General features: G+C 47.6%; 1 protein-coding gene across 1 annotated transcript; it reads left to right on the top strand.

The window, feature by feature from the left end:
- The first annotated feature begins 230 nt into the window (after positions 1-230).
- On the top strand, positions 231-11552 carry LOC142579616 (uncharacterized). The gene is made up of 4 exons (XM_075690007.1): positions 231-364; positions 8034-8076; positions 9243-9504; positions 10788-11552. Exons 1-4 carry the CDS (start codon positions 302-304, stop codon positions 11131-11133), a joined length of 714 nt encoding a protein of 237 aa, XP_075546122.1. The 5' UTR covers positions 231-301; the 3' UTR covers positions 11134-11552.
- Positions 11553-11931: the final 379 nt, after the last annotated feature.

Genomic DNA, 11931 nt, shown 5'->3' on the forward strand with positions numbered 1-11931 from the left:
TCTAGCGCGCAAAGGGAACACGGCATCCTGCTAACCATCATTTCTATCTACTCGTCGAGCAGTGACGCAAACGGCGCATTGCAGAACCGTCAATGTGTCGGAGCGTTATCTCGTCGAGCGGGTAGCTGGCATGACGTGACGGCATACACCCACCGCGTTACAATAACATGTACGGTATACATATATCTGTACATTGACAGGTGGCTTAGCCACAAGAGTGGCATCAAGGCCGACGAAAGCTCTTCCTTGCAGATCACCATGGCGCCAGGCAAGTCGATTGTGTCCGCGACGTATAAAAGCGATGCGCCATCAGGCAGGACAGTTCACCCGATCGACCAGTCCGGGACAAACTGCAGCTGAAACTGTGAGTAGCGCGCTGATTTCATTCTCCCTTTTTTTTTAAAAATTCGCATTTTCGAGTTTCAATCTCTCACACGAAGTGCGCCGAATCTGACGTCTTTCGCCGGCAGCGTTGTTTCAACTGTCTCTATAGGCCGCCGAATTCGAGTACTTTACGCAAGGAGTCGAACAGAGGACCATCGTGAAGACAATGTCCCGTGTGCGATGTGCTCAGCTGCTGCGTCTGTAGCGGTTGCCCGCCGTCCACATTGGACGCGTCCTGCGACAAAGGCCATCCGCGAAAGCGTACTTAGGAGTGTGACGTTGAGGCGGGACCAACTTGAAGAATATGAATGATGGCTCGTGGAAAATTCATTTTATGTCTTGCTTTTGTGCTGTCTGGGTAGAACTGGCCTCCATTCCTAAATATAAGTTCGGTACGGTATACTGCGTGGCAACCCAGGCGAATAAAAAAGACATTGTCAGTAGAGCTGATGCAGACCGAGCAGACCACACGTGCATCCATATGGCCAAGTCCGTCGAGTGGGTAAACCAATCACTTGAAGGAGAGCCGACCCAACTCGACTTTGCTCTATGGCGTTTGGGTGAACTCGGTGGCGCGATTCCAGTCCGACTGCATGATTCGGCACGACTCTATCAGGTACGCGAAAACGTAGCCACTGAGTTAAATCCATTTTTGCTGCGTAAATATAAAGGCGGAGTTCTCTAGCGCATTACAGGGCCTGTCACGATAGGAGGGACCCTCGGAACAGCATGTAAATAAACCCGTGACAAGGGACCAGTGCCGCTAAATTGAACGAGTTTGAGCTCTTTACTTTTACAAATAGCCTCGTAAAATTCTATTGTCTTATGATATTTTTCGGTATTTTGGATATTTTCGCTTCGTGGACAAAAAAGAGCAAACTAACCTATAAGCTGTTTTGTATTATCATATTTGTGAATCTTCAGGCTTTCCCTGATTTCGAAGTCACCGGTACTGGAAACAATAAGACAACACAAACTCGAGTATCATGGTTACTTAGTGGAAGATAATCAGTGAGATCTACGAGTCTGTGGCGCATTTTGCTCTCTCGCTGATTTCAGATATATCAGATTTCAGATTCCTCCCTCGCTGATTCAGATATAACACAAGATCATGTGCAAAAACTGACCATCGTTAAAAGTACATTTTTGCCGGAAATATGCGAATTTCAGAGGTGATTTCATGCCAGAATCACCCTGGTTGTACTACGTTGCTTTTTGAACAGGCTGCTCCATTCGCCATGGTGCCATAGTTGCTTTAGGCGTTTCGATACGAAGCCCGAAGGCGCGGAATCAGATCCTGGCCGCGACGGCCGCGTTTCGATGTGGGCGAGATGCAAAACACGGCAGTGTACCGTCCATTTGGTGAACCTTAAAGAATCCCAGATGGACGAAATTATTCCGGAGTTTCCCACTAGGGCGTGACCCATAACCATGTCGTGGCTTTTAACGCGTAAAACCACATAACTTAATTTCAATGTTTTCATAGGTCACTCGTTATGGGGGCTTAGTTTTATGGTCGCCATCTGCGTGCTGGGCGCAGTTAATCTGCTCCCCCAGATCGACGTTGCGGGGAAGGAGAAGCCAACTGTGACTACACCCACAGAGAGACAAAAAAAAAAAAAAGGACGCCCTGTTTCTTCAAACAGCTGCATCCTGCCGCGCGGGTGACTGCTTTATTGGGATTGTGCCTGCCAACCCGCTGAAAATTAAAAGTACATATATGTGCAGAAGTGAGACACGAATGTTTATTCCTAACTTTGTCGAGAAAAGAATAGAGATCGGCTTCATGTAGTTACTTTCCTCCAGACAGTTACTCTGCGCTTCGGGAAGACAGAATGGGAGAGAAAGAAAAACAATATGGGTGATTACGACGACACAAGGAAGAGTAAAAGTACATAACGGGCTGGTCTATGCTCATATCCTATATTCTAGGCCCTTGCTTTTTAGAATATTAAGCAAGGCCCTGATTGGCGTGAAGGCGAACGTTTAACAGTGACGCCGAGGGGCAATACAAAGTCATCTGACAACGGTTGGCTGTCGAGATGGGCAAGAGTATCAGCCAACCTCTGTCGATCTTCTAAGCGTTGCGGGCAGTCACGTGGCACGTGTTTTATAGATTCACGAACGCGGCGCAGCTGGCATCGCAGTCAGCAGCCGCAGCGCGCTGCATTATTAGTGCACGTTACTGCCTGCAGGTGTCACTCCCTGCCTGAGCCTGTGCCAAATAGTGGCACTCCTGGGCGAAAGTCTTGGAGGTAGCATAAATGTTATCTGGCGGTTCGCTCTGGATATGACTGTGGCGATTTTCCAGATGGTGTACTTTTATTCCTGAAATATTTTTATCGCTTTTCCCATAATGCTAGGGAAGGAGTGCACAAAGACAGCTCACAGATTGCCTGGTGCGTGTTTCTCATTGATTACGTTTATCAGCTGCATATCAAAAGCAAGAAAGATGTGTATAACAAAAAAAGTAATAAAGCAATTTTTGTCACCTACACCGCAGGAGTGAAACACCATGCACACAAAAGCTACTCACAACTTACATGATGTGTTTAATAGAGCCCCAGCAGTGACTAAGATGAAAGAGGGCTCGAGCAAGGCGGCGTTGTTTTTTTGTCGTTTTCGGGCGATGACCACTGTTATCTATCCGACTTCACGCTCATAATATCGATCGCAACAAAGTCGCGCCACCTGTGACCTCTCTCATTACGGGATCCTTTAACTGAGTCGAGTACATCTGGGATAAAAAGTCACGAGATTTTTCCCAGTCAACCTTCATTTCGTCTACAATGGGCTATATAATTTTTTCTATTACTAGTACACTTAGTCCAACGTCATCGCTAATTCGAAGGTTGTCACGGTCCCGGCTGCGGCGCACGCATTTTATACCGCAATTACACATCAAGAGCCATAGCGCCGAACTTCGCTTTGTATGAGCTGCGAAGCCGGAAATTTGCATGGCACCGTTTGGGGCAGCATACACGATGGTCCTTTGTGTTTCTTCGTGCCAACTTACACAGGCAAACAGTGCTGCAAAGGTCACTATGTCACGTGGCGGCAGCTTCTTCAAGCTGTGTCAGTTGATGAAAATTGACAACCGATGCACATAGATGTTCCCGGTCGTGAGCAGACTTTTGTTATTACCTTAACTGAAGGAATTCATGATGGAATCCATTACCATCATGTCGCCACTATCGGGCGCGCTTTTGCTGCAGTACGCGTCTGTTATAGTTCCTACGTTGTTGATTTGTTTACTGCAATTTCGGTTGACAGCTGCCACCATATGTGACGTTGGGGATGTTGTATGATCGCGTGGATTTGCTCAAGGAAACAAAGCACTCCTCCTGTGTGCTATTTCTGGCGAATAAACAAGCTTTCGACTAGTTTCCGCATAAGGCTATTACTTTCACTTTTGCGACCGCTCGGATCTCGGGTCGCCTGCTCCGTTCTGTGAGCAATATCTTAGCACCGGTTGACACAGCGCTTCGGGGAGCAACTAGTGAATCCCACACTATGACGTAGGGAGTGGCAACCTTCAGGGTAGCGTTTTGACATAGCTTCTTTTCGAATGCGCCTTTGCCGCGTTTCCAAGCAGTTTCCCTCCGGACTGTGGCTACCCAATAGAGATAGCTATCCATGCAGATGGTATTGTTCTGCGGGTCACCGTCCCTTCGCGGCACGGTCCACGCCTTCGTGCAAGCTCGCGAATAACTTTTGAGTGCGGCATTGTAGTACTGGGGTAAAGCTCCACCTGCACATTTCGCCGGCTAAGTCTGCTGATTTTGCATGTCATCTTAGACAACGCACTCATCGAACCATGAGCGGAGTGCACGTCGGTGGGACACCGATACACTGGGTGCGACAACGCCGTTACGTAGGTATGATTATTTACGATCGCATCACTTGGCACCCAGCCGTTAAATATGTACGGCGCAAATCGCCATCCCTCGAGTATGTGACCACCTTGAGTTCTAGGGGTTCCAGCCGGAACCAGGCGACACTACTGCAGGTGTATCAATCAGCTTCGTTCTCTGGCGTGGTGAATGCTTTGCCAGTCCTCAATCTGCCACCTGGTTTGATGGCACAACTAGAAAATTACCATCGCCCTGACCTCCGACTCACACTTTGCTTACTTCGTGATGCCCCATCTATTCCGCTACTTAGTGAAGCACATTAGTTGGCCCTCATGCTGCAGTCATGCCAGAGAGGTATACCTATATCATATAGAGCACCTGCCCCGCGCAACGGATGGTGAAACGCTTCTAAATCGATCGATTGAACGGCCGTTCTCTCGCGTGTAAGAAATGGCGGAATTACATATAAACATTGCTGGCTGTAACTGTTCTAAAGGTGCGGGCTCAGATGAACGTCTGCCAAAGATGTAAAATATGTGCACCCATCATTTATTTCTCAATACCTGAAATGCATAAAAAGTTTGAACCACCCGTTTCCACGATATTTTAAACTGGCCCAGTGACACTTGTCGGAAATATTTCGAGAATATTGTCACGTGGTAGTGACGCATCTCCCATAACTCACCCAGCCTCATGGAAAACTGCGAAACGTGCAGAGATTAATGTTTCTATGAAATACGTGCAAGGGTCGTCCAGGCTTGCTTCGTCGGACTGTATGGCTCTAACACACAGACTGGGTTATCCGTGTCACGTGGTGTGCGAACACTTGCACCTCAAGTACCTGTGGACAGTCCGTTGTTGGGTTCTTGTCGTTCCTACGTGACACATCATTACCACGTATTGGACTTTCCTGTTTTGATCGCGCAGTGCAAGGCACATCTTTGGAACTATCACCTTCATGGCTTGTGGTGTTCTATTTCGATAAATTTCCGTATACCATGCAGTGGTTCTGCGTTTCTACGCAACCGCACACACATCGCGCCCTCACTTTTCTGGAAGAAAGTATAACTCGGCCTTACGTCTGGATCGTAGTTTTCTTTGTTTGCGAGCGACGAGACTTGGAGTTTTAAAGTATTCTTTTCATTGCCCTAGTAGTTGCATAGTAATGTAATGGTAGATGTGCTTTCGTACCGTCTTGTTGGCATCGGCGTTGTCACGCTGTCCTGCTATAGACGGCGCATGCGACGCTCACACTGGCAAATTTAGTGTCACTTTGAGTAAGTGCACTTCAGTGCACCGGGTGTCGCTTTGGCTGTACGCTGCTACACGAGAAAGAAAACTGTCTTTTGAAATTAATGGCACGGGCAATGTATTAATCAGTAGGCACAACATATATTTGTTATTGTAAGCTTGGTTTGCTCAATATCAGTGGTTTATAGTTAAAAACAGGTTTTTAAATAGTATTTAGCGCAATTGAAGCGTTTCAGTGAAATCTAGATAAGACTATCGATCATCACGAGACAATATAAGAGAGTGTCGTATTCAAGGAGAGCCGAGGAAAAATGGCGGATTCCATTGCATATGGCACAAGAACGGATCGCGAGCATCTGTAGCCTGTTATAGCAGCGCTTATTTGTGGCTTACGGGCCGCTCCGAGACTCCGCTCACGTTCCACGCGTTCAGACAATGCAGAGAATTGCGTCAATTTTGCATATTCAGGAACGCGCCTGCTAACGACGATAGCGACGTGCAGTCAGCTTGGCTGCAAAGCAACAACGTACCAGAACTGGCACACCGTCCCGCTCCGCTCGATTCATTCGGAGGCTGAGCCAACGCAGCGTTACACCTTTACGCGTGCCCGACGAGAGGGCGCGCGCTATGGACGCGAATTCCAGCCACTTCCAATTAATTATCCGCAGTCATACGTGATACGTGACTCAAGTACTGTCTATGCACGTCTCTATACCCCCTCTCTCTTTCTATCCATTCTCTCTCTTGTCCTTCTCCCTTCTCCCAGCGTAGGTAGCCAACCAGACTATTGACTGGTTAACATCCCTGCCTTCCTTATATCCCCCCCTCTCTCTCTCTCATGAAGTTACAAGGGGAAAAATGTGGCGCTAGAGTGTCCACGGGAGCTGCGAGCAAGGTGGTTCAACCAGAATGGGAATGATGGGCAGTACATGGATTTGCATATACTTCGTCCTTTTGCCTTTAAACGGCTTCGTCGCTTTGCAAGCTGATGTCTTTTTTTCATGAAAATACAGCGTTATAAATAATTCATTAAACATTAATAAAATTGCCCGACGGCAGGATTCGAATACAGGACCTCTCTCGCAAAGGAGCCCGATATCGCAAACCATTACGCCACGGACGCATGGACAAGCGGAACCACAGGAATTAGCAGCGGTTATGCGTGTTCGTAGAGTCCTATTGCCTTGTGCATTTACACGTATAGATTGCGTTTGAAGTTTTTAGGCCAATGAAGGCAGATAAAACACAGTAAACGAAACCTCAAAAACATTTGAAGCCACAAGCGCAAAGGTCATATAAATCCGTGGACTAACCATGCCATTCCCGGGTTGGCTGAACGATCGCAGCGCCAGAGTTTCCTCTGGGAATTACTGTAAGAAACGCCGTGGTGCCTCCACTTAAGGTCCGCAGACAAAACAAGTAAACTTGTTTTATCTATCGACCTTACCTCCATCGCCACTGTGACGTTCCTCACCAAGCCAGCGTTGCGAGATTCTCGGCAGTTTGAAGCCTACATGCAAGCGCTTGCATGTAGGCTGCCAGGGCTCTGCTCCTTCTTCCCCGCAGCAATTGCCTTGCATGCTGCGTCGTGCGAGGTCGTAGCCTCGTAAAGGTAGAGTACTACCCAAAGAGTCCGTGCACAACGCTATAACTTGTTATCGCTGTCACTGCTTCGCCCTTCTGCGATGTATATTTAGTTAATCCTACGTGCGGTATAATTTTATGTTCTTTCTACATACTGCGATGCTTTGTTATTTGTCGTTGCTTTACTTGAGTATTTGTGACCTAGCGCCTTGTTTTCTTCTTTCCTTTATTCCTGCTTTCGATTAACACGTTTCCGTCCCCCTCCTTCTTGAAGAGTGTGTACGTAGCCAGGCATTGTGCCCTTGCCGGTGACATTTTGCGCCCTGATCCTTCCCTTGTAGCCTCTGCGAATTTTGTATACTTACAACTGTTGTCAAGTACATGCAGGCTAAACCGGGTCATCAACGTATAAAAATTATGTCGTTCGGCTGTGTGCTTCGGTTTATACATGACGCGCTGGCAACTGCAGACCTCTGGAAAGTCAGTACGAATTTCACCCGCCGTGGTTGCTTAGTGGCTATGGTGTCGGCCTGCTAAGCAGGAGGTTGCGGGATTGAATTCCGGTCACGAAAGCCGCATTTCGATGGGGGCGAAATGCGAAAGCACCCGTGTACATCGATCTAGATGCACGTCAAAGAATCCCCGGTGGTTCAAATTTCCGGAGTACTCCACTACGGCGTGCCTCATAATCGGATCATGGTTTTGGCGCGCAACGCCCCATAATTAATTAATTTTTCAGCATGATATTCATTATTGTTTATATTTTCCCCAGGGTATTGGAACTTTCGGAGTACCACAGATACACTATTAATTAGCCTGTTTTTAAGAGGGCGGTCGCAGGCAACGCAGCCCATGTACTCTTGGCTTCGGCAGTACGTTTGAAAAAAACAATTATAATTGACACTTTCAAGTGACGTTATGTCGTTTCTTCGGGCAATTTTCTCGATTCTCTTTTTACAGATGGACCTCTTCTCTCTGGTGTCAGTGGCCTTGTTGTTGGCTGGTAAGCAAGAGCAGTTGTGATGAAGTTAAGTTTACGTAAGGGGCCTGGCATCGAGGTTACAAGCACTCGCTTCGTCCTACTCATATTCGCTTCTAATTGGGCTGATTAAGGCGCTGTGAGTGACGGATGTGATTTGGCATAAGATTAAGCACAACAAAAATTCAATGACGGGCATAAAGAAAAAAATACGAGAAATAGACAAATAGTGGTGGACACAATGTCATACTTCAACGTGGCGTCGCTATATCCTGTTCTTTAGTCGCCGCTTTGTTGAATGGTGATAGCACCGACCTCGTAACGGTCGATATGTGTCCGAAATGCTAACTCATTCTATCTGTGACGGAGCGATGACTTTCACAATGACTCAAGGGACTGAAGCTTGAACCTCGCAACTCATATATTTGCTTGAGACCAGAATTTAGCCTTAGTTAATGCACTCGCTCTGCATTGTATTTCATTTAAGCCATTTGATTCAGAGGAAAAATGCGTGCATACGTGAATATATTGCAGGAGGTCGCAAAGCATGCAGCTAAATGGAGACCTGCTGTCCGAAAATGTATATAATGCAGAATATGTAGAGCACAACAGAACTAACAATGCAATAGCACGCGACAAAGCGTAACATAATTCTCTAACAGAAATGAAATCCAGTACACAAATTTAAAGACAAAAGAAAAGAGATAAAAGGAAGGCGGGAGCGTCTTTTTAAATGTTATTTTTAAGTGAAAGCAGCATAAAAATTTCCCTATTTGTAGGTTATGCGTCTAATTTGTCTAATTGGTTGTCCAATTACTGCCTCAAGCCACTGTAAATTGTATGGCCCTGTGATATAACCAACACCGAGCAAATTCTTCAATTATCGGACATTCTCTGTATTTAAACACCTTGGAATGCATAAGGCGTCGCCCGCGACTGCCCGCAATGTGGTGAGAAAAATCTCGGAGGCGATGTGTCGGAAACATGCGTCATATCCGTTAACCACCAGGTGCACGCGTCGTATGCTAAAATTGTACTATAGGCGGCTAATATATATATAAAAAAACAATTACCAGCTCTTTAGGGTTTGCCAAGATTCGCTCCGGTAGAACGTACACTTCTCTCTTTTTTTTTTACCAATTTAGCCAAAGCGAAATTTCGTCGCACTTGGCCTTTCACGATTTGCGCAGCACCCGTCAGGCCCCAGTCGATGCACCCTTCTAGCGTCAACGCCTACGTGGACGAGATCCTGGAGGATAGGCTTCCCGGTGAAGTGCGCAGCCAGATCCGTCTGCCGGCCTTCACTCGTGACGTGAGCCACGACTCGCACTACGGTTCGGTGCTCTTCCAGTCGACCAACGTCAGCAAGCACGAGCGCATGAAGCGCTGGGTCGACTGCAACGGCTCCGTCGCGGAATTCCCCGAGCGAGTCGTCATCTTGTGCGACGTCAGGTAAGTCTCGCTCTTTATTGCCTTAGCTACGCACAGCGCGCTCCGAGCTCAATGTGGGACGAACGGTGCGAACTCGAGCAGCAGCACTGCTCCCGTTAGGACGCATCATTGCGCAGAAACCATCGAAGATGATGTCAATGTGAGCGGATAACCGTATGCCTCTGGAAACGCATTCGCTTTAATTGAAGCAATGATGCGCTTGCGCATCATTAATGATGGATGCGCCGGGCTCTGCAGAAGCGGGAGAAGTGACGACACGGCAACGCTTTGCTGCTGCACCTTCCGGTAATCCCCAGCTCCTCGGCGATTTTCATCCTAATCTCGCTCTTGTGGAATGGGGCCTCGTAGATGTTGAGTTTTATCGCACGTCAAGGAGTAATTTTTGAGCCCATCAATTAGCATCGCCGAGGACACCTTGGACTTTATGTTCAACGTTTACATACCAATGCAGCTTCCGGCGAAGCGGAACGACTTTTCGCTTTAACCGAGGTGAAAACAAAACAAAACAAAATAAATACGGTCCAAGACCGATCGGGCGCCTCGTTTCCCGCCAGCGCATAAGCGGGCGAACTTCTTTGTTTTTGTTTTCCACTTGCGGCCCGTCTCGAAACAAGGTGTGAACGTAGCCGAGGGCGTATATTTCTTGCAGAGAGGATGTTTAAGTGGAGTTTATTGCCTCATTGTGTGATTCCGTAGAGAACAGAGCCGTTAACGAGCCCAATGTAGTGGTATCATATCTGGCTACGTATATGAGCCGAGTCGTAATAGATGTTTTCTCAAGCGGCGCGAACCCTGGCGTGGAAATCGACTGCCATCCTCCTCTTCCACCTAAAGAGCCCTCTCTCGCGGCAGCCAAATGGTGGAAAGGGCGGCGGCAAAAGAGGAGGGTTGTCCTTCTGGAGCTCTCCGCCACAGCACTCAAGGCTCATGCCCGACAGCGCGTGCGCGACAACGAGCTGCAACAGTTATTGTTAGTGTAACAGTTGATATGATAGTTGCTGGCGTTACTATACTAGCTGATCTCGCGCAACTCGGTTGCGCTAGAGCAGCTGCCCTTTGAATCCGCGCCTTTGTATCAGCGTTGAAGTATGACCCCCCACCGAATCCCAAACAATCGGTGAAAGAACCAAAGGAAACTAAAGCGTCAAAGTAACCTATTCGCTTCGAAGGAGAAGGCGGGTATTGTTGGCTGCAAGCAGACCAAGACCTGTTGATTTTAGAAAGCGGAAATCGCACGCTTTCGTGACGATAAACCCCACGTCTCCTCATTCCGTTCCTCGCAGGTTCCCGGGTATTCTGGTGCACATAGATAGTCTGCTGACGTACGACAGCAACGATACACACCGGGTAGCAGCTCGCATCTTCTACCCGCTTAGCACTCGGCTCGTTCTCCAGTTCGCTCCCTGGGAGAACCCCTCAGCCAACCTGACTCGGCTGAGCGGCTTCGAGAAGCTGGAGGCCCGTTTCTGGGGGCTCGACAGGAGCGACCCCAAGAACCAGAAGCTAGCCTGGGGATACGAGAAGGTCGCCAAGGACATCGTCCAGCAGGTGGTCGCCGAACAAGTGGCACCGGCGCTGGGCAGAGCAGCCGCCAAGTACCGCTTCCCGTGCTGTCCGGATAGACCGTAGAGGGGATCGGGCGTGAGATACATGACGACGCACGGGCCGAATCAGTTCTGTCTTCCGAAGATGTTACTCTTTGAGACTCCGACTTCACTAGAAGTAGACACGGAGGAGCTTAGAACTTTCCCTACCACGCCCGTTGAGCGTCCATCGTCGGCGATCGACGAGAGCGGAGGTCTATATTAAGGTTGTAGCGAAGTTGCTGAGCTTTCTTCCACCATGTAGTGGGGTATAGGTTGCGCTGGAGCTTTTATTTTAAGCAGCTTTGCATTGACAGAACGGGGAACGTTTTTGCATATTTTGATCTTTTCTTCGCTTTTTACTTGTTTCGGTTGTTGTTCGCCCTGTCCGGGCAAGTGTTGGCGAAAATCTTGTGTTACAAAAAATAAATTTGGCTTTGGTAATAAAAACTGTTTTGAAGCATACTCCGTTTGAAATTGAGTTATTTGACTTCGTTACTATGACTTGTCGCTATCAGCAAAACTCGTCTATCGCGTATAATTCAAGCGTGTTTTGAGGCATGTGAGATTTGAGAAAAGGGCTTAGACTGGCACTACTGGCATAGCTTGCGCTGTCTTTCTAGTGACAATCTGAAAAAAATAATATAAAGTGGCAAATTTCTAACATCTGTCTTAATAGTCATCCACCGGATATATGTGCCGAGACGGCGTTGCTCTTTAAAAAGATTTCTCCTTCGTAAGCCTAGATACATACGAGTTTGCTTATACCCATCTCGCAAACGTATTCGGAAAACTTAATGCATGAATAGATGTTAGCATTGTTCACTTTATAACATCAGAAAGG

The sequence above is a fragment of the Dermacentor variabilis genome, chromosome 4, assembly GCF_050947875.1.
Source record: "Dermacentor variabilis isolate Ectoservices chromosome 4, ASM5094787v1, whole genome shotgun sequence".
Classification (NCBI taxonomy): domain Eukaryota; kingdom Metazoa; phylum Arthropoda; class Arachnida; order Ixodida; family Ixodidae; genus Dermacentor; species Dermacentor variabilis.

Coding starts and splice junctions, on each gene's coding strand:
- LOC142579616 (XM_075690007.1), top strand. CDS start 302: ATGCGCCATCAGGCAGGACAGTTCACCCGATCGACCAGTCCGGGACAA. Junction 365..8,033: donor GACAAACTGCAGCTGAAACT/GTGAGTAGCGCG, acceptor CTCTTTTTACAG/ATGGACCTCTTCTCTCTGGT. Junction 9,505..10,787: donor GTCATCTTGTGCGACGTCAG/GTAAGTCTCGCT, acceptor CGTTCCTCGCAG/GTTCCCGGGTATTCTGGTGC.